Source organism: Aotus nancymaae, unplaced genomic scaffold (genome assembly GCF_030222135.1).
Source record: "Aotus nancymaae isolate 86718 unplaced genomic scaffold, 86718_ANA_hifiasm-v0.15.2.pri h1tg000007l, whole genome shotgun sequence".
In the NCBI taxonomy this organism is placed as follows: domain Eukaryota; kingdom Metazoa; phylum Chordata; class Mammalia; order Primates; family Aotidae; genus Aotus; species Aotus nancymaae.
The window spans coordinates 17,968,231-17,995,797 of record NW_026988418.1 but is presented as its reverse complement, the minus strand read 5'-3'; the positions used below and the strand labels follow the sequence as shown (position 1 = coordinate 17,995,797).

Below are 27,567 nucleotides of genomic sequence, written 5' to 3'. Positions count from 1 at the left end.
TTGTAAGTGCTCAGTGGGGCCTGGGAGCTGACTCCAACTAGGTACCACATGTACCTGCTCCATTCAACATGTGATCAAATGGCTTACCTGAAGACACACCTGGTCCTGGATGGCCACTTGCAAGATTGTAACATATAAACTTAAAACCAAGAGATGAAAATGAAAAAGACTCATTCTGTCAACCTGCATTTAAGCTTTTCGGTTGCTATCACTTTTTTAAGTTGTATGCATGCTGGGGTGGCTCTAGCTTAATAGTTATTTATGGGAAAACAGCCTTATTATTTCATCTGTCCACAAACTCAACAATGACAATTCCTGCTGTAAGCAAATGGGCACCCTGTGGCTGCTGAAATCTTCACTTGTGATGAGGGATGAAGGGGGTGACCGAATGACTCAATGGCAGGGAGGAGACAGTCCGAGGCTGGGACTTGGCAGGCAGCATGAGGCCCAATACTGTGAAGCCGGGAACAAGGAGTGACTCAGGATGACAACCAAGCTGTCGGAGGGACAGTGAGGGGGCCAGGCTGCGTGTGGCCTGGGCGTCAGGCCTCTGGCTGCAAATCCATGGGCTGGCTGGATCAGAGGACAGAAAGAAGCCTAGTAAAGGTAAAACCAAGACCTCAAAGGGGTGAACAAGGTTAGGAATGGGCGGATTCTGGCTGGGAATCAACATTGATCTTTTTAAAAACTCCCACTGCCAGACACAGTGGCTCACACCTGTAATCCCAGCACTTTGGGAGGCTGAGACAGGAGGATTGCTTGAAGCCAGGAGTTTGAGACCCACTTGGGCAACAGAGCAAGATCCCATCTCTACCAAAAAAAAAAAAAAAAAAAGTTTTTTTCTTTTTTTGGAGACAGAGTGTTGCTCTGTCTATTGCCCAGGCTGTAATGCAGTGGTGCAATCATAGCCCACGGCAGCCTTTACCTCCCAGGCTCAAGTAATCCTCCTACCTCAGCCTCCCAAATTGCTGGGACCACAGATGGGTGCCACCATGCCCAGCTAATTTTGATTTTTCATTTTTTGCAGAGATGGGGTCTCACCATGTTGCCCAGTCTGGTTAAAAAAAAAAAAAAAGTTTCTAGCCACACCCCAGCTACTGGGGAGGCTGAGGTGGGAGGATCACTTGAGCCCAGGAGTTTGAGGTTATGGTGAGCCATGATCACATCACTGCTCTCCAGGCTGGGCAATAGAGTGAGACCCTGTCTTTAAAAAAATAAATAAATAAAATAAAAATAAAAAATTAACAACTCCCAGGAGGTTCAGTCCACTCTGGGCCCCCCAGCCTCGGCTAAAAGATAAAGGTGCTGGGGGCCGGGTGTGTTGCTCACGCCTGTAATCCCAGCACTTTGAGAGGCCAAGACAGGAGAATCACCTGAGGTCGGGAGTTCAAGACCAGCCTGACCAACATGGAGAAACCCGTCTCTACCTAAAATATAAAATTAGCTGGGCATGGTGGCACATACCTATAATCCCAGCTACTTGAGAGGCTGAGGCAGGAGAATCGCTTGAACCCGGGAGGAAGAGGTTGCAGTGAGCTGAGATCACACTACTGCAGTCCAGCCTGCGCAACAAGAGCGGAAACTCTGTCTCAAAAAAAAAAAAAAAAAAGATAAAGGTGCTGTGTCTTCTCACATGAACAGGCAATTAAACAAAAGAGTGAAAAGTGCTATGAAAAAGAAAAAACGGGATGTGACAGACAGAGAGAAGGTGGTGGACAGCAGGGGCTTATTTAGGCTGTGTAATCAAGGAGACTTCCTGGCTAGGATCTGAAGGAATGATGAGAAGAAGCAGCTGCACAAGACAGGCTTGCAGGCAGGAGAACAGAGGGTGCAAAGACCCCAAGGAAGCTCGGGACCAGCTTGGCGGTCAGAGGAAGAACGGGAGGTGTTGGGAGAGAAGCACCTAAGAAATGCAGAGAGCAGTCAGGGCCCCTGTCCCCTAAGGTCTTGTAGGACCCAGTGGAGCTTGGATTTTACTCCAAGTGTGAGGAGAAGAACTGGAGGCCGTAGGGGAGGGAGGTAGTCTGGCCTGCATTGTAAGATCACTCTGCTTCCGTGTGGAGGTGAACTTGAGGATGGAGAGAAGCAGCAAGCAGACTCCTCAGCGTGCCACTGCAGTCAGGGGAGAGGGCTGGCTGGACAGAGAGGTGGAGCCAGGAGTATTTGGGAGGTAGAGGCAACAGGACTTGCTGAAGGATTCCAGGTGTGTGAGAAGGGACAGGGTGGTGCGGGTTGGAGCGGGTGGTCAGGGGAAGCGGCAGCTACCGCTGCGGACAGTGTAGAGGGAGGGCTTGCGAGCAGCTAGGGGACTTGGTGATGGAGATGATGGGAGGTGGTGGGCAGGTTAAAGATTAGGAAAAAAAGGCGGGGCACGGTGGCTCACACCTGTAATCCCAGCACTTTGGGAGGCTGAGGCGGGTAGATCACCTGAGGTCTGGAGTTCAAGACCAGCCTGACCAACATGGTGAAACCCCATCTCTACTAAAAATACAAAATTAGCCAGGCATGGTGGCACACGACTGTGATCCCAGCTACTCAGGAGGCTGAGGCAGAAGAATTGCTTGAACCCGGGAGGCAGAGGTTGCAGTGAGCCGAGATCGTGCCATTGCACTCCAGCCTGGGCAACAGGGTGAGACTCCGTCTCAAAAAATACATATATATAAAGAGGGAAACCAAGGAACTCAGGCCTGGAGCTCACTGGAGAAGAGACTACACCTGGAGACACTAATGTAGATGGGTATTTAAGATCCACAGGATTTTGAGACCTTGTGGTAAATGAAAGAAGGTTGCCCATTTTTTGCTACTCCTCCTCCTCTTAAATCTGAGTCACTTTTAGTGACATTTTAATAGTGATTCTGAGACTAGAACACGACACACCTTGCAGCTTCCCCCCGCAGGCCTCTTAGAACTCTTGCTCTGGTGGAACCAGCTACCAAGTAGGAAATCTATCCCAAGACCATCATATTGAAAAGGCCACACATGGGTGCTCCAAATGACAGTCTTAGCTAAGCCCAACCTTCCAGCCATCCCCACCGAGGTGCCAGTGAAGCGATCATGGAGTCCCTAGTTCAGCCCATCCACCAGCTAAGTGCCACCAAGCAGCCCCCATCAATGCCACATAGAGCAGAAGAACCATCCAACCCAGCCCTGCCAGAATTCCTGACCCACAAAATCAGAAGATGTAATAAAACAGTTGTTGCTTTAAGCTACTAAAGTTCAGGGTAGTTTGTTACCCAGCCACGGTAACTAGAACAGACATCATCCAAGGAGATGGTTTGACAGAGACATTCACACTAGGTTTTTTTTTTTTTTTTTTTTGAGACAGTCCTGCTCTGTCACCCAGGCTAGAGTGCTGTGGTGCAATCTTGGCTCACTGCAATCTCCACCTCCTGGGTTCAAGCGATTCTCATGCTTCAGCCACCCAAGTAGCTGGGATTACAGGCATGTGCCACCATGCCTGGCTAATTTTTGTATTTTTAGTAGAGATGGGGTTTCACCATGTTGGTCAGGCTGGTCTCGAACTCTTGACGTCAAGTGATCCACCCACCTCAGCCTCCCAAAGTGCTGGGATTACAGATGTGAGCCACTGCACCTGGCATCACACTGCACCTGTTTAGAGGGCTGCAAAGGAGACTGTGAGGAAGCAGTCAGTAAGGTGGGAGGACCCCAGGAGAGTCTCGGTCTCCAGAGGGAAGGGGGCCCTGCTGGTGCATGAGCTCTGAGTCAAGGCAGATGGGGAAACAAGCTATCACTGATTTTTGACAGGAAGGAAGGAGGGAGGGAAAGGGAAGAGAAGAGCCCAGTTAGAGTGAATTAGGGAAAGGATGAGAGGTAATGCAGTGAGAACAGAGAAAACTCTTTCCAAACTTTGTGTGGGAAAAGGGAGCAAAGAAACAAGGTGGCAGATGGAAGGGGCTTTGTTTGCCTAGAGGCTGGGAGAGACTAGAGCTGGTTTGTTCATCTGGTCCCGGGACAGATCCTGTAGGAGGGAGCCCACTGAAACAAAGAGCTTTCTACAGGACAGGGCTGTCCAAGAATTGCCTTCGCAGAAGCTCAAAGATCCCTTTCCGGAAATCTATGACTGCTATTTATCATGCACCTACTGTATGCAAGGTCTCGTTCTTGCGGGCTCTTTAATTCTCACTCTGAAGCAGGAAACCTCATTCCTTATTTTACAGATGAGACAAAGGAAATAGACAGGGAACAAGGAAAGGGCCACCCATGCACTCCTGGCCAGTAAAAAGCAAAGAGGAGATTGGACCTGGGTCCTTCTGACTCCAGAGCCTAGCAGGAGTGCAGCAGAGGGGATGTCGGCTGAAGAGAGATTAGGTCACCCAACAACTGAGACTTCTGATACACAGACTGGGACTTTGGACACCCTGTCTCAGTTGCCTCCCACACTCCTCCCTTCTATGCAATAGAGCCTGTGGGAAAAGAGCTCACTGGAGAAGTGGCTTCTGACCTGAGGATTCCACCTGGGCAGTGGGATCTGCAGGTAAAGAGTATCACTGCCTCCACTCCCCATCCAGAGGGCCTGCCTTCCTGTTTGCCCAGCCGAGAACCAGTCTGCACAGACACACCTTCTCCTTGCCTTGCTGCCTGGAAGCTCTAATTGAGTCATCAAAAGAGAGGGGAGGGTGGGGACCAAGTAAACTCAGAGACCTGGGAGGGCCTGGGGTGGTGTGGGGGGAAGAGGGTGCTGAGATACAGGGCTGTGCTTTTGAGAAGGGTCCTCCCCTGCCCGCGAAGTCATTTAATGCTTGGGCCCCTTCCTCTCCCATGTTCGCCCTGCTCTCAAAGCCTGTAGGCACACCTACAGATCTGATCTCTTAACACGCTTTCTCTGTAATGCCTGCCATGGCACTATGCTACCTGGCGTGAAGCAGGCTCCAGTGAGAGGGACCATTACCACCCCCAACATCCTTGTGTCATGAATGAGGAAGCTGAGGCTGGAGAAGAGAGCCAGTCAAGAACCAGCCAGAGTCTTCCGGCTTCAGACCTCCCACTCGTCCCTCCCACCACTCCCGGGCTGTATCCCTGGAGAAGAAAAAGAGGAATTGGGTCCCTCCACACCCTCCCTAAAGGATCAAAAGAAAACTCAGACCCACCTGCTTCAGCTCAGCCCAGGTGTGGAGCTGGAAACCAGAGGCTACTTAAGGGAGGTACCAGGGCCACTCCCCTTCCGACCTCTGACCCAGTCCAGGTCTGGGACAGGCCACACCCCCAGGGCAGATCACAGCCTATTGTAGAGGACAATGCCAAGGAGTGGAGAGACCTGAGATTCCCCACCCCAGCAAGCAACCTGACCGTGGTCCTCTCTGGGCCACAGCCCAGGTGCTGTTAGCCAAGCGCCGACCCACCACACTTCTGAATAACAGACGAGGTAAAGCTGCACACAGCTTTCTTTGTTTTCCTTTTTTCTTTTGGAGACAGGGTCTTGCTCTGTCACCCAGGCTGGAGTGCAGTGGCGCCATCACGGCTCACTCCAGCCTCTACCTCCCAGGCTCAAGCAATCCTCCCACCTCAGCCCCTTGAGTAGCTGAGTAGCTGAGACTGCAGGCACGCACCACCACTGGCTAATTTTTTTTTCTTGAGATGGAGTCTCGCTTTGTTGCCCAGGCTGGAGTGCAGTGGAACAGTCTCAACTCACTGCCACTTCTGCCTCCCAGGTTCAACCAATTCTCCTGCCTCAGCCTCCCAAGTAGCTGGGATTACTGGCATGAGCCTCCACGCCCAAAATGCTGGGATTACAGGCATCAGCCCCCACACCAAGCCTAATTTTTTAAATTTCATTTTTAGTAAGACAAAGTCTGTGTTGCCCAGGATGGTCTGGAACTCCTGGGCTCAAGGGATCCTCCTGCCTCAGCCTCCCAAAGTGCTGGGACTATAGGCATGAGCCACTTCGCCTGGCCCATGGAGCTTTCTAGACTGTAAAATAATACACACATATGGTAATAAGAAACTCCTTAACGACAGAGGCTGTGTCTCATGTGTCTCTGGAATCCTGGTGCATCCTTACTAAGCACCTACTAAGTTTCAGGCCTTTCTACACACTATATAAAATTGCTTTGTATCCAAAATATCGTTCATCCTCACCAAAACCCTGTGAGGGGCAATTATTCCTCCTGCACAGAAAAGGGCACTGAGGCTTGGGTTATAAAAGACTTGTCCAAGGGCAATCTGCCAGTGAGTGATGGAGCTGAGATTTTGCTTTTCTCAATACCAAAGCTTGCTCTTTTTTTTTTTTTTTTTTTTGAGACGGAGTCTCATTCTATCACCGAGGCTGGAGTGCAGTGGAGTAATCTTGGCTCACTGCAACCTCTGCCACCCAGGTTCAAGCAATTCTCCTGCCTCAGCCTCCGGAGTAGCTGGGATTACAGGCACCTGCCACTGCGCCTGGCTAATTTTTGTGTTTTCAGTAGAGACGGGGTTTCACCATCTTGGCCAGGCTGGTCTCGGACTTCTGACCTCATGATCTACCTGCCTCAGCCTCCCAAGGTGCTGGGATTACAGGCATGAGCCACTGTACCCAGCCCCAAAGCTCTTTCCACTCACTGGGCTGCCTCTCCAAAAGATGCTTAAACCAGGTGCAGTGGTTGACACCTATAATCCCAGCACTTTCAGAGGCCAAGGCCAAAGGATCACTTGAGGCCAGGAGTTCAGGACCAGCCTGGGCAACAGGATGAAACCCCATCTCTAGAAGAAATTTTTTTTTTATTTAGCCGAGTAGCCAGACATGGTGGCTCATGCCTTTAATCGTAGCACTTTGGGAGGCCAAGGTGGGCAGACTGCCTGAGGTCAGGAGTTTGAGACCAGCCTGGTCAACATGATGAAACCCCATCTCTATTAAAATACAAAAATTAGCCAGACATGATGGCAGGCGCCTATAATCCCAGTTGCTCGGGAGGATGAGGAAGGAGAATTGCTTGAACCCAAGAGGCAGAGGTTGCAGTGAGCCAAGATCACGCCACTGCACTCCAGCCTGGGCAACAGAGTGAGACTGTCTCAAAAAAAAAAATTAGCCAAGCATAGTTGACGCGTTGTTCTTTTGGTCGCTAGGTCAGGTGTATGTCTGTAGTACCAGTTACTTGAGAGGCTGAGATGATAAACTATAGCAGGAAGATCACTTAAGCCCAGGAGCTCAAGGCTGCAGTGAGCTATGATCGCACCACTGCACTCCAACCTGCACAACAGAGCAAGACCTTGTCTGGAGAAAACAAAAACAGATGCTTAATAATTCATGCCCACTGACTCAATTAGTTAATGTATCATTTGCTGAGGACAAATTATTACTACTGAAGAAGCCCTAGGCAGGATATATATATTATATGGACAAGGGGGTCAGGGAGGGTGCCCTTAATTCCCTCTTCATTCCTCTGTGGACCTGGCTCCTTCACACCTCTCATATACAGGTGTCTCAGCCTAGATCATGCTTCTTAACCCAGAAAAGCTTTTAGGGCCAGCCTAACCCATCACCTCCTCCAGGGAGCCCACCCTGACCACTGGGCTGGTGAGGGGCTATCTTGATGCTTCCCTCTATCACATCCTGGCTCTCTCTGACTCTCCATCAACCTGAGGGCATCTGAGGACAGGTCTAGTCTGGCTCATCCCTGAGTCCCCAAAGTGTCAGACTCTGGCCTGCCCCAGACCATCACTGCCCAAATGTCACCTCCTACTTGCAAAGCTGCCCCTGGGAATGGCAGGAGCACACAGGCCTGCAGCCAGGGAGCTGGCAGAGGACCCAGCCAGCAGCACCATCTGTCCCTGGAGCCACGGGACAGAGCAGGCATAAGGCAGAGGTGTCAGTTCCTTGGCTCAGCCAGGTCAGCCCAGTCAGCCCAGGACAAGGAGAAAAGCCACAGCACCGAGGGCCCCTGCCCAGCTGGAGCTTGAGGTCAGACAAGGCATTGAATTCTCCAACTAGACCAAAGTGGCTTCATACCAGAGCCTTGGTTTTCTAATCTGTAAAGCCAGATAAATTCCAGCAGCCTTACAAAGCTGTTGGGAAGTTTAAATATGCCTGACACTTAGTAGGTCCTCAACAGAAAAGTTCACTCTCACTATCTCATCTGGCCAACTGACCCTGCCATTGAACCACTGAGAAAACTGAAATTCACAAAAAAAAAAAAAAAAGGAACCAATATTCACCATGGCCAATTATGTGCCAAGTTCTACATTTTCAACATCTCTAATCCTGCCAACAATTTGGCATGATCTGCAGGGAGAGACCTGGTTCATATGAGGAGACTGATGCCCGCAGAGGTGAGGTGAGTTAGTGCCTCTAAGGCAGGACCCCTTTGGTCGTCCAGCCGAGCGATGAGCATCTCTCTGAAGGCTCCCAGGATGGCAGCTTGGCCCCACTCCAGCCTAGGCACAGGTGAGGGGCAGTGGGCAGCCTCCCTCGACCCTGAGGTGTGTGGAGTGGGGTCAGCTCAGCCTGGGACCCTTGGGCAGAGGAGGCTGGGATGGGGTGGGCCCAAGTGTAACAGTGAGGCCACTTTCTGGGTGTACAGAAGTTCTAGATACCTCCCTAGCCAAGACAAGGGCTGGAAAGGGGGACCCAGTCTAGCAGATGGGAGCTCTGAGTCTCTTGCCAGCTATGCGAACCCAGGCACATCACCTCACTTCTCTGTGCCCCATCTGTCCTGGGGGCTGAGCCTTTCACCCACCTCCCTGTTGTGAGGAGTCGGGGTGAATGGGGAGGCAGCTGAGACCTTCAAGGTGCTGGCCGCATAGAGAAAAGGAACCATGATGATGTGTTTTCCTGGGTCGCTGAGCCCAGCATGCAGGGACTGCATACCTTGGCACTAATCCTGGGGACTAGAGAGCGCTCATGGCTCTCACAGGACAACACAACTCACAGCGCTTGAAAGCCCAGACTCAGCCTGCAAGGCCTGGACCCCCAGCCTGCAGGTCCTGGAAGCCTCCCCTCAGCCTCTGCCAGATGTTCCCTTTGCTCCCTCCACTCCAAGTGGAGTGAGGAGTGAGCAACAGGGGCTGCTGGGCCCCTATTCATCTGATCAGATGCACCAAGCTGGCCCCAACCTTGGAGCCTGCAAATGGATGCTGTCCCCTTGGCTGGAATGCTCTTCCCCTAGATCTTCCCCAGGCTGCCTTCTCAGCTGCTAGGTTTCTGCTCAGCTGTCATCTGCTCAGAGAGCTCTCCCTCAACCCCCTTATCATTCTCTCACAGTTTCTTGTTCTCCAGACCGTCTCAATTTAATACCAGCAATGCTACCTTCTAGCTGTGTGACCTCAGGCAAATTACTTAACCTGTCTGTTTCAGTTTCATCTTTAACACAGGCACAATTACCTACTTCACAGAGTTGTTACAAGGAATAAATGAGTTAATGCAGGCATGGCATGCAGCTAACACTTGTATGGCATTTACTCTCATTACTACTATTCATAGCACTTATGCAGATTTTCATCATTGTTGATTTGAATACCTTCTCCTTATCTCTCCTGCACTAGCTGTCAGCTCCAGGAGACAGGCTGCATTGCAGGCCACAGCACACCCAGCACCTGCTACCTGTTAACCCCCCAGTAGAGTGAGTACCTGTGGAGGGAACAAGTGAAGTGTGTACCGCATCCTGAGGAAACATCATTAACTCTAGGGACAGGCAAGATGAGGACTCAAAGGGAAAATGACAGCTGAGCTGGGTTTTGAAGGATGAAGAAGAGTCTTCCACTGAACAGGGAAAAGCTGAAACCTTTTCATGTAAGATCTGGAATAAAACAAAGATGCCCACTTTCACCAATTATATCCAACATAGTACTGGAAGTCCTAGCCAGAGCAGTCAGGCAAGAGAGAGAAATGAAGGGCATCCAAATTGGAAAGAAGGAAGTCAAATTGTCCCTGTTTGCAGATGTCATAATCCTATATATAGAAAACCCTGAAGACTCCACTAAAACTAGTAGGAAAAAAAAAACTGTTAGGAATAATAAATTCAGTAAAGTTGCAGGATACAAAATCAACATACAAAAGTCAGTAGTCTTTCTATATACTAATAGCAAGCTATCTGAAAAAGAAATCTGGAAAGCAATCCCATTTACAATAGCTACCAAAAAAATAAAATACCTGAGAATAAATTTAACCAAGGAGGTTAAAAGCCAGGAGTGGTGGCTCATGCCTGTAATTCCAGCTACTCAGGAGGCTGAGGTGGGAGGATTGCTTGAGCCCAAGCAGACTGGCCTGGGCAACAGAGGGAAATACTGTCTCTTACAAAATAAATAAAGGCGATAAAAGATCTCTACAATGAAGTCCAGGTGTGGTGGCTCCCGTCTGTAATCCCAGCACTTTGGGAGGCCGAAGTGGGTAGATCACCTGAGGTCAGGAGCTCAAGACCAGCCTGGCTAACATGGTGAAACTCTCTCTACTAAAAATACAAAAATTAGCCAGGTGTGGTAGCATATACCTGTAATCTAAGCTATTCAGTGGGCTGAGGCAGGAGAAGCACTTGAACCCAGAAAGCAGAGGTTGCAGTGAGCTGAGCCAAGATCACACCACTGCACTCCAGCCTGGGTGACACAGTGAGACTCAGTCTCAAAAAAAAAAAAAAAAGATCTCTACAATGAAAACTATAAAACATTAATGAAAGAAATTGAAGAAGATATAAATGAAAAGATCCCATGTTCATGGATCGGAAGAATTAATGTTAAAATGTCCATACTACTCAAAGTGATCTACAGATTCAATGTAATCCCTATCAAAGCGCCAATGACATTCTTCACAGAAACAGAAAAAACAAGCCTAAAATTCATATGGAACCATGAAAGACCCCAAATTGTCAAAGCAATCTTGAGCAAAAAGAACAGAGCCAAAGGATCATACTACCTGATTTCAAAATATACTACAAAGCTACATTAATCGAAACAGTATGGTATTGGAATAAAAACAAACAATAAACCAATGGAACAGAATAGAGAGCTCCAAAATAAATCTACACATTTACAGCCAACTGATTTTTAACAAAGGTGCCAGAACACACATTACAGAAAGGACAGTCTATTCAATAATTGATAGGCCGGGCGCGGTGGCTCAAGCCTGTAATCCCAGCACTTTGGGAGGCCGAGGCGGGTGGATCACGAGGTCAAGAGATCGAGACCATCCTGGTCAACATGGTGAAACCCCGTCTCTACTAATACAAAAAATGAGCTGGGCACGGTGGCGCGTGCCTGTAATCCCAGCTACTCAGGAGGCTGAGGCAGGAGAATTGCCTGAACCCAGGAGGCGGAGATTGCGGTGAGCCGAGATCGCGCCATTGCGCTCCAGCCTGGGTAACAAGAGCGAAACTCCGTCTCAAAAAAAAAAAAAAATTGATGTTGGGAAAACTGGATACCCACATATAGAAAAATGAAATTAGACCCTTATCTCTCACTGTATACAAAAATCAACTCAAAATGAATTAAAGACTTAAATGTAAGACCCCAAACTATGAAACTGCTGGAAGAAAACATAGGGGAAACACTTCATGACATTGTGCTAGGTAAGAATTTTTGGATAAGGGCTCAAAAGCACAGGCAACAAAAGCAAAAATAGATGTAATTTCTTTTTTTTTTTTGAGACAAAGTTTCACTCTTGTTGCCCAGGCTGCAGTGAAATGGTGCGATACTGGCTCACCAAAACCTCACTTCCCAGATTCAAGTGATTCTCCTGCCTCAGCCTCCCAAGTAGCTGGGATTATAGGCATGCGTCACCATGCCCAGCTAATTGCATATTTTTAGTAGAGACAGGGTTTCTCCATATTGGTCAGGTTAGTCTCGAACTCCCGACCTCAGGTAATCCACCCACCTCGGCCTCCCAAAGTGCTGGGATTACAGGCGTGAGCCACTGCACCTGGCCGACATGATTTCTTTATACTAAAGCACTTCTGCACAGCAAATGAAGCAATCAACAGAGTTAAGACACTACCTACAGAGTGGGAGAAAATATTTGCAAACTATACATCTGACAAGGGGTTAACACCCAAAATTTACAAAAAACCAAAACAACTCAATAGGAAAAGTAAATAAATAAAACTGGCAAAAGACCTGAATAGGCATTTCTCAAAAGAAGATATACAAATGTCCGAGAGGTATATGAAAAAAATGCTCAACATCACTAATCCTCATGGAAATGCAAATCAAAACCACAATGAAATAGCACCTCCCACCTGTCAGAATGGCTACCATCAATAAACCAGTAGACAATATGTGTTGGCAAGGGCGTGGGGAAAAGGCAACCCTTTGACACTGTTGATGGGAATGTAAATTGGTACAGTCATTATGGAAAACAGTATGGAGTTTCCTCAAAAAAAATAAAAATAGAATTATGATCCAGCAGTCCCACGACTGGGTATATATCCAAAGGAAATGAAATCAGTATGTTGATGAGATACCTGCACTCCCATGTTTAATGCAGCACTCTTCACAGTAGCCAAGATATGGAACCAACTACGTGTCCATCAATGGATGAATGGATTTTTTAAATGTGGTACAAAACTGGTTGTGGGGGCTCAAACCTGCAATCCCAGCACTTTGGGAAACCAAGGGGAGAAGACAGCTTGAGGCCAGGAGTTCAAGATCAGCCTGGTCAACATAGAGAGAACCCATCTCTACAAAAACTTAAAAAAAAAAAAAGTTGGGCACAGTGGTGCACACGTCTAACTCCCAGCTACTCAGGTGGCTGAGGCAGGAGGCCGGCTTGAGCCCAGGAGTTCAAGGCTACAGTGAGCCATAATTGCACCCCTGTACTCCAGCCTGGGTGACAGAGCAGAACTTCATCTCAAAAAAAAAAAAAAAAAGTACTGTCTATACACTATGGAATACAATTCAGCCATAAAAATAAAATAAAATCCTGCCATTTGCAGCAACATGGATGAACCTGGAGTATGTTATGGTGGCTTTTTTGTTTGTTTGTTTTCTTTTGTCTTTGTTTTTGTTTTTGTGTGTGACAGGGTCTGGCTCTTTTGCCCAGGCTGGAATGCAGTAACTTCAGCTCACCGCAGCCTCCACCTCCTGGGCTCAAGCCATCCTCCCACCTTAGCCTCCCAAGTAGCTGGGACTACAGGTCCATGCCACCACACCCAGCAATTTTAGTGCTTTTTTTTGTAGAGGTGAGGTTTTGCCATGTTACCCAGGCTGGCCTTGAAGTCCTGAGCTCAAGCGATCCGCCCATCTCAGCCTCTCAAAGTACTGGGATTATGGGCATGAGCCATCGCCCCTGGAGTATGTTATGTTAAATGAAATAAGGCCCAGGCACAGAAAGACAAATACCACATGACCTCACTCAGATGTGAATCTTAAAAAGTTGATTTCATGGAAATAGAGTATAATGCTGCTTTCAGAGGCAGGGGTTGTTAGGGGGGATGGAGGGATCTTGGTCAAAGGATGCGTAATTACAGATAGGAGGAACACATTTCAAGAGACCTATTATACAGTAAGGGGATGTAGTTCATGACAATATATTGTATTCTTGAAAATGGAGAGTGGCTGTTCTGCACTGTCACCAAAAAAATGGAAACTATGTGAGGTAATTCATTTGTTAATTAGTTAGATTTAATCATAACATAATGTATACAGACTTCGAAACATCGTGTTGTACATAATAAAAACAGAATGTTATCCATCCATTTAGAAAAAGAGATTTTTTTTTGAGACAGAGTCTTGCTCCATCACCCAGGCTGGAGTGCAGTGGTGCGATCTTGGCTCACTGCAACCTCCGCCTCCCAGGTTCAAGCAAGCACATCCGCCTTATTTTTGTATTTTTAGTAGAGACGGGGTTTCACCATGTTGGCCAGGTTGGTCTCAAACTCCTGACCTCAAATAATCCACCCGCCTCAGCCTCCTGACGTGCTGGAATTATAGGCATGAGCCACCATGCCAGGCCCATTTAAAATTTTTTAATAGGGTAATCATTCCTTTATGCTATGCATGTTAAAATAAAATTTTGGAAAGGAAAAAAAACAGTCCTCCAGATAGATGAAGAGTGGGCAGGGCAAGTTGGCTCACGCCTGTAATCCCAACACTTTGGGAGGCTGAGGCCGGTGGGTCACCTGAGGTCAGGAGTTTGAGACCAGCCTGGCCAACATGGTGAAACCCCATCTCTACTAAAAATACAAAAATTAGCGAGGTGTGGTGGTGGGCACCTCTGATCCCAGCTACTCAGGAAGTTGAGGCAAGAGAATCACTTGAATCAGGGCAGCTGAGTCTGCAGTGAGCCAAGATCATACCACTGCACTCCAGCCTGGGCAACAGAGTAAGACTCTGTCTCAAAACAAAACAAAACAAAACAAAACAGCCCCATCACCATTTCTGGAGTAAAAAAAGCTTCTCAGTCCCACTGAGAGCTGACCTGGGCCAGGCTAGACCCAAGGCTGGGCGGAGGTTCCAGACTTCCCAGGACTCCTGCTCACCTCCCATGAGGGCACCAGTGGATCCCTGCTAGCTCAGGAATGTGAGACTCAGTGTCCAGTATAGACTGACATCTTGGATGGGGAAAGGAGAAGAGCTCTCCACTGGGAGAGACAAGGATTGAAGCGGGAGAGGGAAGCCTTTCTGGCACCGTCAGACACACTCAGCAGTTCTCCCGGCCCCAAGCATGACAGAAGCTGGTCACTTCATTCAGTCGCCCACTCACTTGCTGGGTATCCAGGGGCAAGTAGGAGCGAGAGTCCTTGGATTCCAATGCTGACTCTGTCTACAGTGTCACAGGACACTGAAAAGGGCCCCCAACCATGCAAAGTGGGGCTTGTAGATTATCTAAGACCCCTTCTTCTGTTCCCAGTTTAGTCCCTATTAAAGACAGTTTGGTAGGGTTTGTTTTGGTTTTGTTTTTTGTTTTTTGGGGTTTTTTTGTTTTGAGACCACTCTGTTGCCCAGGCTGGAGTGCAGTGGCGCCATCTCGGCTCACTGCAACCTCCGCCTCCTGGGTTCAAGCGATTCTCCTGCCTCAGCATCCCAAGTAGCTGGGATGACAGGCATGCACCACCACACCTGGATAATTTTTATATTTTTGATACAGAGGGGGTTTCACCACGTTGGCCAGGCTGGTCTCGAACTGCTGGCCTCAACTGGATCTTGGGAGGCCAAGATCTGCCCATTTTGGCCTCCCAAAGTGCTGGGATTACAGGCGTCAGGCACCAAGCCCAGCTTGGTGGGGTTTTTTTGTTTGTTTTTGTTTTGAGACAAGGTCTCACTCTGTCATCCAGGCTAGAGTGAAGTGACATGATCTTGGCTCACTGCAGTCTCCACCTCCCAGGTGGGCTCAAATGATCCTCTCACCTCAGCCTTCCGAGTAGCTGGTCGGAAGGCACACACCACAATGCTCGGCTAAATTTTCTTGTCTTTTTGGTAGAATCAGGGTTTCACTATGTTGGCCAGGCTGGTCTCAAACTCCTGAGCTCAAGCGATCCACCCGCCTCAGCCTTCCAAAGTGCTGGGATGACAGGTGTGAGCCACCATGCCTGGCCAGGGATTGTTTGTTTGCTTGCTTGCTTTTCATTAAAAACAGTTTTGGTGCCAAGCCAGAAAACATTCTCAAACCCTCTTGTATTTCAGAAGAACTGAGGAATTCAAGAGAAATCCAAAGAGATCTGCCGTCCAGGCAATGGTGCAGAGGTGGCAATCAAGGCCAGAGTGTTCTTAGCTGATGGGAAGCCACCTGTGTCCTCCAGGGCCCAACATCCACTCCCAACACCCACGTCCACCCCCAGACTCAACAGAGGCAGGGCAAGGAAGCCAAATGCCAGCTGGGCTTGGAGTCGGGCTATGTGGTCGGAGTTCCACATCTGCACCTTCATCTGGCTGAGCCTCAGGTTCCTTAAGGGCTCAGACTCAGTGGCCAAACTGCTGAGTTCAAATCCCAGCTCTGCCACTTCCTACCAGTATAAGCTTGGGCAAGTCACTTGCCCTCTGTGAGATTCCTAATCTGGGATACGGGGATGATAACTGTATCTACCTCATCGAGATCTGAGTGAGTTAATGTATGCAAAGAGCGTGGCATGGTGCCTAGCACGGTCAGAGCTATGTAAAGATTTGTTACGACTGTTATCTCTGTAAAACAGTGTTAATGATATGCCTCTTCCCCAGCACCTTGCCCCCAGTTACTAATGAGGGTTAATGGGGAAAAAGTCATAAAGGGTTAAATATAACGGGGCACAAGAGAAGATACGAGCAGCCCCACCCACCTGAGAGACACGCTGCCCTGTGCTCAGGTGACAAGAGCAAGGGGCCCTGCTACTCAGATCCCACCCTTGGCCTCGATGCTGAAAAGCTGCCTGTCCCCATTCATTCATTAAGCATTCCCTGGCCTCTGGCCGCACCCGTCCCTGTGCTGGGTATACCAAGAGCAGGCTCGTGTTGCTCCCTGGCTGGTGGGAGGGATGTATGTGCCAGTCTAGCACACAATCCAGTGTGAAAAGAGGCTAACACAGTGCCACGAGAAATCTGGACTTCCAGAGGAGGCAGCGCCTGAGCTGAGACCTGACGGCTCAGCAGGAACTTGCCGGAAAGACAAGAGTGGGGAGGTGCAGGAAGGCTGCGGGTAACCGGCAGAAGACACAGCAAGTACAACCGCCCGGAGGAGAGAACAAAGGTGGGACACAGAGGCCAAGGAGAGGAGCTCACGATGGCTGAGGCAGAGGCAGCAGAGGGGTGGGGACGGTGGAAAGAAAAGGGAGGCGTGGGCAGGGGCCAGAGTGCCAACAAGGATGTGAAAGTCATCCTCAGGTAGCTGTCTGAGCAGGTGAGGAATCAGCACAGATACCTTTCAGAAGCATCCCTCCAGTACGGAGAGCGGACTGAAGGGGGCTGGACATGGGATGGGGAAACCAGAGGATGCTGAGTTGAGCAGTGACTGTGCAGACGGAGGGAGAGGATGGATAAGACATTTATTTGTTCCAGCCCCTTTAATAAAAGGCTTTTCCTGAAAACATCCTCAGAGGTCAGCCACATTACACCCATTACAATCTCTGCCAGTCTGTCCCGAGCCCATCTCCCTTGGCCCCTTCCATTGCCAGGCACTGCTGAGTTCTTGGGTCTCAGCACCTAATCTCAGTGCCAAAGTGCAGGGAAAAGTTGTTTTCAAGGTCACCTTGCAGGACAGCTTTCCACAGCCCTCATGTGATCCTGTGCTTGCTCTCCCAAAGAGGTTCCGCTCCCCAAAAATGCCCACCTCGCCCCACCACACATACTCACTCACACAAACACCTCACACCCTGTCACTCCCACCAGCTCTGGCTTTGGGCTCCTGAGCGCTGAGCATGAAGCACCGCAAGGCCAGGGAGCTCAGACATCCCCCAGAAACATGCACAGAACTCCGCAGGGAGAAACATACACCCGCGGGATAGAATTCCACAGGCCAACACTTGCCGAAGGTGATTCCACTCAACACAGCCAGCCCTCGGGGGATCTGACAGTCCGTGGGGCTCGTTTGGGGATGGCTGCTGATAATAAAGCAGCCCAGGGGCTCTGCCATTTCTCCTTCCAAAGAGAGCCAGAAAATGGCCCGTGGAGAGTGTGAGGAGATGCAGAGCGTCTGAGTTAAAATGGAAACGTCAATCTCTTTCTGGGTGCCGGGCCTCCAGAGCCCTCCCGCTGCCCTAGCCCACCCTCCATACCCGTCGTAGGTGATTTCCAACATTCTGGATCATCGCACCAGGCAGCCAGGGAAAGCAGCGCCCTCTCGAAGACACACGCTGGTCACCTGAGCAACAGCCAGGACTGGCTCCAAATAAAGCCTGTGGGCCTCTCCTGCTCCTCCTCCTCAGCTCCTGCCCGCCCTCCAGAGCCAGCTGTTATCACCCTGCTCCCGCCTCTCTTCAGACTGCCCTCTGCCCCCCTTCTCCTAGGAGCCCTGCACAAAAAGCTCCAGTGCCCGCCTAGCGGAGAGGAATGATGGGGCTGCCAGCTAGGCCACAGCCACGTCAACAAGTCTGTGCCTGCCCACTGGGCACCCAGCCCCAGCCAAACTCCAGTCACCCCAATCCCAGAGCCCGTCATCCTGCCAACAGTGTCTCTTGGTTCTGCGATCACTTCCAGGGAAGGGGGCTGGGGGGGGTCCAGGTCCCTGATCCCAGCCAGCTGACATGCAAAACAGACAAAACAGCCATGAGGCTTCTATCCATCCACAAGGGGTTAGCTGGAAGGTGGCAGGAGGCCAAGAGCTGCCAGCAACCTCCCGGAGAGATGCCAGACCCACCTGCTAGGACTCTTCACCCCTGGGAGCACTGCCCGCCAGCTCCTCAGCAACAGGCCACAGGCATCCAGCAGTTGCTAGTGGGGGACAAGTCACACCCCTCACTTCCTTTAACTAGGCAGTGTGACTTTTCTAAAAGTGGCACCTGCCAAATTCCCCCTGATGGCCACGCAGGCTTCAGCCCCTTGGGGCACCCACTCCAGCTTCTCTCCAGCCACCACCAACTGAGAGACCACCAGGGTTTTTCCTTCTCCCTCTGCCTTCTGCCCAGAGGCTTGATCAGGAGGTCTTGACACTCACGTTGGACTTAGGACAGGACAGTGAGTGCTTGGTGGCTAAGGAAAGCAGGAGGGTGGGAGGTGGATGGGGCGGGGAAAGGGTTCAGGCATGGGGGCCAGAATGGACAACTAGATGGAAAATAATAGCATGCACCCCATAATAACCAAGCATCTGTAGCATGCCAGGCCTTGGGCTGGTCCTCCAACCCCATAGGGAAGATTCCTTAGGAAGGGTAGGTGGCACGTCCCAGGTGGCATAGCCAGTGAGCACACAGCCCGGCTGGGACAGGCCATCCGGGTTCCAAGGCCACGGCCATCCCTCCATCCTCAGGGCGTCTTGCTCATTCGCCTCAGATCTGATCATGCTTCCTCCGGGTCTGTCTTGCCTAAGATGCCTGGGTTCTCCTTTCACTAATGTACCATGTGACTCTAGGCAAGTTCCCTTCTTTCTCTGGGCCTCCCTGCTCCACCAGTCAAGGACTCCAATCATGTCCATCCCCGTGAGCTTAGGCCTTGCGCTCAAACAGCTTGTCAGTGGTCAGCAATCCTGGAGGCTTCCTGGAGGAGGTAGTGCTAGAGCTGACCTGAAGATTGAATGGGCTTGGATAGGCTGAGAAGAGGGGCGAGGTGGAAGACCTGACAGGCACAGAACAGGAGGCAGTCACAGGCCATGAGGAGCATCATCCTGCAGGAAAGCTGGGAACCTGTCATGGAGGGCTCGAATGCCAGACACTGGGGTTTGGGCATCTAGGAGCCTCTGAGAATGACAGCATGATGGGCACGCTCGACATGATGAAAGCCACGTGAGGTATGTCATGAGACTTCCCTGGATGGTAAGGAAGCCAGCCCAAAGAGGGGCAGCTCACTTTACTGGGTCCCAAGATAATTTGACAGGCAGCCAGGGCAATTTCAGAATCCTCCCTATGCAGAAGGAGGAATGAAAACCCAGAGGCCGAGCGTGGTGGCTCATGCCTGTAATCCAAGCACTTTGGAGGCCAAGGTGGGCGGATCACCTGAGGTTGGGAGTTCATGACCAGCCTGACCACCCTGGTGAAACCCCGTCTTTAAAAAAAAAAAAAAGAAGAAGAAGAAAACCCAGAGAGCTCCTGGCCCCCAAGCCTACCCTCTCTCCAGACAACTACAATGTCCCAGATTCACTGGATTTGGTTCACCCCAGCATCTTACAGAAGGCTAAACTGAGGCCCGGAGGAAAGTGAACCTCCCAAAGACACACAATGAGGAAGCTGGCTAGAATCACACTCCTGACCTCAAGTCCAGAGTCCTGTCCACCCCACACACAGCAAAGCATGAAATGAAACAGACTTCAGTTAGACTTATGAGAGGACTTCCAGAAAGGCTGAATCAATCTTAGTGTCAGGAACAAGCAGCAGAGAGCTAGATCTTTCAACAGGGCCCCCTCCAGCCCACAAAGGCCCCTCTCCTCTTTGCGCTATTACAGAGCTCGCTCCTGTGTCACCACAACCGCTCTGTGCAGTCTGTCACTCCCGGGAATGTTCCCATGGGTGTCTGCTTCCCCTTTCCAATTTACCCAAGAGCCTCCCACGGGCTTGGACCACATCTTGCTCATTTCTGTGCCCCTTCCCCTCCACCCTGCAGACTTGGACCCTATGTGCAGGAAGCATGAAACACAAATGGCTGGATCCCAGTCCTGGAACGGTGGATCAAGAAGAGGTCTGTGGTTCTCAGACTTCAGCCTGCACCAGCATCACCTGGAGGGTTTATTAAAATACAGATTGCTGGGGGCCCTGTTCCCAGAGTTTTTGATTCCGTAGAACTGAAGTAGCACCCAAGAATTTGCATTTCTAACAAGACCCCAGAGGATGCCGATGCTGCTGGTCCAGGGACTGCACTTGGGAGAACCAGGAAGCTAGGTCACCTTCCCATTTCACACCTGGGGAGAATGAGGCCCAGAGATTTTTTTTTTTTTTTTTTTTTTTTTTACAGTCTTACTCTGTCACCCAGGCTAGAGTGCAGTGGCTCAATCTTGGCTCACTGCAACCTCACCTCCCGGTTCAAGCCATCCTCCTGCCTCAGGCTCTTATTAGCTGGGGCAGCAGGCATGTGCCACCACGCCTGACTAATTTTTGTTTTTTAATACTTTTTAGCAGAGACGAGGTTTCACCATGCTGGCCAGGCTGTTCTCGAACTCATGACCTCAAGCAATTCACCCGCATCGGCCTCCCAAAGTGCTGGGATTACAGGCGTGAGCCACTGCACCAGCCGAGGTCCAGAGATTTTAAAGGCAGCACTTGACAGTATGTCACTGTCATTATAACCCTGTCATTATGGCCCTTTCCAATCCCCAGCACTGGGCAAGCACAGCATGTACATTACTGCCTTTGGGCTTCACCCTAAAAGGAAGATACTATGATTATTATTGTCCCGTAGAGGAACAAATGGAGGCAAAGTCACATAGTTGGGAAGGGAACATCGGGGTTTGAACCCTGATCTAAGTCCAAAGCCCACAAGTTTAACCACCACCTTCCACAACCTGCTTACAGCTTATGCTAACCAGCCAAAAAATTCTCTAGGGGCTCTGAAATCCTGCAGGTTCATCTCTAATGTGAGGGGAGCTTGTGGTGCCCCCAGACCAAAGGCCCAGTCCCTGAGTGGGCCTCTGGGGAGTCTCACATCTAGAGAAAGCCTGCCTCTTCACACCGGTAAACCCAGAGGATTTTCTCTTTCAAACACTCATTTTCCCCAACTACAACCTTCTTCACCTGGCCCCATGGATCAGGCCTTTCTGGCTGGAGGTCAAACATCTGCATTAATTCTTCTGGTCCATGTCCCAACTCTACATCCCCACTCAGTGACAAAACACAATGAAATGCTCCCTATTTATATTCCATAGTGATTCTGGGTTGTCACTGTCAGGCATGGGTTTGTCTCTCCCACCAGGCTGGGAGTTCACAGGAGCAGGAACCTCTTCTGAGTCATCTGAGTCCCCAGCACAGGGCCTCCCCAGAGGAAGGGTTTATGACTAAGTGAAGAATGAATGAATGAATGAATGAGTCTAAGGGCAAAAGAAGAAATAAATGAGTGAATAAATAACCAAACTCCCAGGAATTCCCTCTGCTGGGTCTTTGGCCTTCCCAGACAGGACCACAGACTCTCTGGGGAGGAGGGACTTCTGACACCATCTACACCAACTTCCACTTGCGGTACTGTCCTAGCTGAAATCCTACATGGGCCAGAACCTACAGCTCCACATGTACACACACCTAAGAGCCAGAAGAGTCTTGCCATGATCGTGGCTCTGGGCCGCTCAGAACAAGGCTGCTTCTCTCTCCAGTCCTCCACTCAGCCCTGGCCTCCCTGTCCAGACTTCTTTCTTCTGATCCCCTCATGCCATGAATAGAACTGCCCCCTGCTCCCTCACACCCCTGGAGTGCCCTTTGTTTCTGCTGTTCGCCCCACCCTGATGCCCTTTCAATCCAAACCCTGCCAGCCATCAAGGCCAACTCAAATGCCACTGCCTCCAGGAAGCCTTCTAGGCCCCTCCTAAGTGGAATTACATTCTCCTTCTACATGCCCCAATGCCTGTGTGTGCGTATGTGCGTGTGTGCACACACACACATACACAGACACACACACACATACACAGACACACACACACATACACAGACACACACACACATACACAGACACACACACACACTTCACAGCCCTTTCTCAGTGCATTTTCTCTTAAACTGGACTGATTTGTGCTAATTTCCCCTTTTTGACCTTGAGCTAGCTGGCATCAGGGATGGGACTGACTCATCAGAGTATCCTGGCCCCCTCCCCCAAACACTCAGGGCCTTGAATATAGATGCTCAGTAAGTGTCCGGAAAATGAATGAATGCGTAATTAACTGCAAAAGAATGGAGGAATGTATGAGTGAGTGAATGGAAGTAAAGGCATGCATAAATGCATGCTCAAATGAATGAGTGCACGCAAGAACGTCCTCATCCACTCCTGTTCTCCAAACTAAAAACTCCCAGTTACTCCTGGGAGGAACACCCCTTCTAGGGGCACCTTAGGCATGGCAAGACAGAATAAAGGAAGTTGTGGGATAAATGCGGGGAAGGAGGTCGAAGGAAGGACAGAGGAAGGGGTTAGTGATAACAGCACTAACTTTGAGGAAGTAGAGGTGACCTGGCTTCAAAGCCTGGCGCTTCTCAGGCCGCATTTCTTTATGGAGAAGCTGGGGCAAGGAGAGCAGTAAGAAGCCGGGGTAGGGGAAAAGAAGTGTCCAGAGGAAAGAAAGCCGGGTGGGGGCGGAGAGCGGGAACGCCAAGTCCCGGAGGCCAGATTCAGGATGGGTGAGTGGGTTGTGGGGCCCAGCCCTGAACTCATCCTGCCTAGGGGCCCTCAGATATGCCGCCCTCCCTCTCCCTCTCTCACCACCTCCTCCTGTGGAGGCCGGAACCCCCTCGCTGGCCCGGCTGGCCGTCTGGACCCAGCCAGACTTCCCGGATTTAGCCCTGGCTCTCGAATTGCTCACAACAGGGGCTAGCGTTCCTCCCAGCAGCCCCGTCCCCGAGTGAGTCAGCACTGGCTGCACCCTCGGGCCTCTGAGTCCTGCGCCCCCAGGTCCTCTCCCGGGCCGGCCTCTGCCGCGCGCCGCGCCGGGTGACCCCAGCCCGCCCCGACCCTAGTGAGAGCCCCGCCCACCCCAGCGTACATCCCAAGGTGCCTCACGCCCCAGCCTGCAAGCAAGACAGTGCGAGGCGGCACCTGGCTGTCGGGAGGCCAGCGCTGGAGTACAGGCTGATCTTCCCTGGCCGCGTGCTGAAGCGGAGGAGGAGCCCAGGAAACGTGGCCCTTCCCCGGCGGGGGACGGGGAAGGGGCTCTTACCCAAAGGATGGGAGGCTCCGCCCCGGCAGCGTGCAGAGCGGAAGCCCGGGGAGCCTGCTGGAGGCGTCCGGGGAGCGAGTCCGCGGGGAGGGGCTCAGGAACAGGCCTCCAAGTCCCCGAGCCCAGCCGTGGGCGGGAGGCGGCGGGCAGGCTGAAGGGAGGCGTGGAGGCGGCGACGCGGGAGAGTTCCTGGACGGCTCTGCCCCTCCCCGTCCCTCCCCGGCGCGGGTGCGGCACCCGGGCTGCCCAGCGTGCACATCACACGGACCCGGGCCCCGCCGGCGCCAGGCTCCCCGCCCGCAAGGCGTCAATCCCAGGGGAGTTGGGCACAAGCCGAAACCGGGCGGCCGCACCAGGTAGAGTTCGGATGGAGTCCCCCTGAGCCGCCTCCTGCGATGTGGAGCCGGCCACTCAGCCTTCCACTGGGGTATTTGCTATTTGTTCACACCTTGACTGAGCACCTACTATGTGCCAGACCCTGCACTGTGTCCTGGGTTGAGGTTCTGAGCAGGACCCACTGTCCTTGCCGTCATGGGTATTGATAGAAAGACAAAAAAAGTGGATCATTTTGCACAGCACAAAGCAAATGCATACCACCCATGATGTCCTCACTCAGAGAGAAGTTAGACTAGAGCTGGCAGATGCAGACGCGGTTGGTAAGAGATGGTGGTACCCTTCCTTCCCCGCCAGCCCCCCCGCCCCCGTATATATTGCTATGTAAGAGATTATATGAAATCTACAATATGTGATCACTGGCTCAGAGGAGCCGCGCAGAAAAACGTCCATCAGTGTTCATGTTTGGGATTTAGGCTTAGCTGGCAAACTTAGAAGGAGCCTGACAAAACACAGCGGTGGTCGCTTCTAAGAAGGAAGGGAATCCCCGGAGGAGGAGGCACTTGGCAGGAGGAGTGCATCCTACACGCCAGGACCAGGGAGCCAGAGGGGGCTAGACATTCCGGGCACCCACAGAGGCAGGCACCTGAACTCGGTCTGCCCCAGCCACTCTGGGAGGAAAAGGGCAATTTATGTACAAAGAGAGCAGCTGTGCTGAGCTTGGTCACCTTGGGGCCCAAGCAGCCTCCTATAGAGGGCCTCTGAGTATAACAAAAACTGGGCCTTGCCTTTGTCACTTGCTTCTGCCATGCTCTGAGAGCACGGTAAGGGTTCAGTGTCAGGGCAGAATGATGAACACCACGTGCATGGGGCTTTGGCAGCAGCCTGGATGACCACTCCGGCCATCTCTTGCTCATCAGTGTTGGAGCCTCAGCTCAACAGAAGCCCCAGGTGCCAGAACAGCAAAGGACATCTGAGATCACCTTCCAAGTGCAAGTAGGCACATGTGGGAACACCCAGGAACATATGGGGCAGGTGGACTATGCTGAGAAGGGGAATTCCCACACTGGTAAGATTAATCTGATCTGCATAAACCACAGTTTAATTTTAATGCACCGCTCTAATCAAGTGGTGAATCCTGAAGACATTCAGATTATCTTTTTGTTTTAAGTAACCATATTGGATATACTGTTTTGTAATCTGCTTTTTTCCTCAATGATCAAATATATATATATATATATATATATTTTTTTTTTTTTTTTTTTTTTTTATAGTCGGAGTCTCACTGTTTCCCAGGCTGGAGTGCAGTGGCACAATCTTAGCTCACTGAAAGCTCCGCCTCCCAGGTTCAAGCAATTCTCCTGTCTCAGCCTCCTGAGTAGCTGGGATTACAGTCATCACCACCACACCCAGCTCATTTTTATATTTTTAGTAGAGACAGGGTTTCACCATGTTGATCAGGCTGGTCTTGAACTCTCAAATTCAGGTGATCTGCCTGCGTCGGCCTCCCAAAGTACTGGGATTACATGTGTGAGCCACCATGCCCAGCAATGATCAAATATTAAATAAATATCTTTTCATGATTTTCATTTATTTTATTTTATTTTTATTTATTTATTTAGAGACAGGGTTTCACCATGTTGGTCAGGCTGGTCTTGAACTCCTGAACTCAGGTGATCCGCCTGCCTCTACCTCCCAAAGTGCTGGGATTACAGGCGTAAGCCACCACGCCTGGCCTTTTTTTTTTTATTTTTAAGAGACAGGGTCTCACTATGTTGCCCAGGCTGGAGTACAGTGGCTATTCACAGGCACGATCCCACTACTGATCAGCATGGGAGTTTTGACCTGCTCCATTTCCCACCTGGGCCGTTTCACCCCTACTTAGGCAACCTGGTGGTCCCCCACTCCCGGGAGGTCACCATATTGATGCCAAACTTAGTGCAGACACCTGATCGGCATGGCGCACTACAACCCAGAACTCCTGGACTCAAGCAATCCTCCAGCCTCCACCTCCTGAGTAGCTGGGACTACATGCAAACGCCACCATGCCCAGCTAATTTTTGTATTTTTAGTAGAGACAGGATTTCACCATGATGATCAGAATGGTCTCGATCTCCTGACCTGGTGATCCACCCACCTCAGCCTCCCAAATGTGTGGGATTACCACCTTGAGCCACCATGCCCAGCCATTTTTTTAAATAGCTTTATTGAGATATAATTAATAAACAACTGCACATATTTAAAGTATGCAATTCAATGAGTTTTGATATACATACATAATATATACATATGCATATATTATATATATATATATATACACATATACATATGTGTTTATATGTGTGTGTGTGTGTGTGTATATATATATATGTGTGTGTATATATATATACCTCCAGCATGTTGTTCATCACTACTTCAAGGTAATGAACATATTCATCACCCCCAAAGTTTCCTGGTGGTCCTACACCGCCCACTTCCTGACATCCCCAGGCAAACAATAATTTGCCTTCTGTCCCTAGAGTAGTTTTCATTTTCTAGAATTCTATATAAATGGAATCATACAGTATATATTATTTTTGTCTGCCTTTGTTCACTCAGCATAATTATTTTGCAATTCCTTTGTATTGTTGCATATATCAGTAATTTATTCTTTTATTATTGCTGAGCAGAATGCCATGGTATGAATAAAACAGAATTTGCTTATCCATTCTCCTACTGATGATGGATTTTTGGTTGTTTCTAGTTACTGGCTATCATACAAATAAAGCTGGCATGAGCATTTTTGTTCAAATCTGTATGTAGACATATATTTTTATTTGTCTTAAATGCCTAATAGTGTCCTGTAGTCCCAGCTACTCAGATGACTGAGGCACAAGTACTACTTAGGCACAGGAACTCAAGTCTTGAGTAATAGACTCAATTGCTTGGGTCTGTTTTTGGACTCTGTACTTTGTTCTGTTTATCTATATGTCTATCATTTACTTTTGTTTCACTTTGAGATGGAGTCTCACTCTGTCACCCAGGCTGGTGTGTAGTGGTGCAGTCTCGGCTCACTGCAACCTCTGCCTCCTAGGTTCAAGCTGTCCTGGTGCCTCAGCCTCCCATGTAGCTGGTACTTCAGGTGTGTGCCACCACGCCTGGCTAAGGTTTTTGTGTTTTTAGTAATGACGGGATTTTACTATGTTGGCCAGGCTGGTCTTAAGCTCCCAACCTCAGGCGATCCACCCACTTCATCCTCCCAAACTGTTGAGATTATAGGAATGAGCCACCTCTCCTGGCCCTATGTGTCTATCTTCAATACTACCATTGCCCCGATTACTATAACATCTTGAAATCAAGTAGTGTAGGTCCTCCAACTTTGTTTTTCTTTTTCAAAGTTGTTTTGACTATTCTGAGTCCTTTGTGTTTTACTTAAATTTTAGAATCAGCTTATCCACTTCTTTTTTAAAAAGCCTGCTTGGATTTTGGTTGTGATTATGTTGAATCTATAGGTTAATTTGGAGAGAACTGAGATTAATAATTTTGATTCATGAACATGGTATATCCCTATTTAGATTTTCTTTAATTTATCTCTCCAATGTATTGTAATTTCAAGCTACAGGCCTCACATTTTTTTTAAGATGCATTTATTCAGCATCATGATCAGACTAGTGCATTTAGCAATCAATAAATCAACAGCATTGTTGCAAAAAAAAAAAAATCTACATTAAAACCCTTTGTTGCAATGCTTTATGCCTTCCACAGAACAGGAACTAAAATAACTTGTTATACAATTAGTCACAAATACAGTCCTCAAGTTTTTCGCCCATATACGTGAGTATTGTCTAAACCATGTCTTCTTAGTAGCAGCTAGGCCCTGCCACCACTGTGCTTGGCTGAGTTCACAAATCTGTTGTAAAATGTAGCTTCCCTGTCCC

General features: G+C 49.8%; 1 protein-coding gene across 2 annotated transcripts in view; it reads right to left on the bottom strand.

The window, feature by feature from the left end:
- The window catches only part of ACOT11 (acyl-CoA thioesterase 11), a 71,339-nt gene extending 53,571 nt beyond the window's left edge, over positions 1-17,768 (bottom strand). For both annotated transcript variants that reach the window (XR_010341189.1, XM_064372392.1), the window contains exon 1: positions 17,601-17,768. Coding sequence is in view for 1 of the 2 variants with exons in the window: in XM_064372392.1 (XP_064228462.1) it covers positions 17,601-17,633 (33 nt within the window). In the remaining variant the exon portion in view is untranslated. The remainder of the gene's footprint in view (positions 1-17,600) is intronic.
- Positions 17,769-27,567: the final 9,799 nt, after the last annotated feature.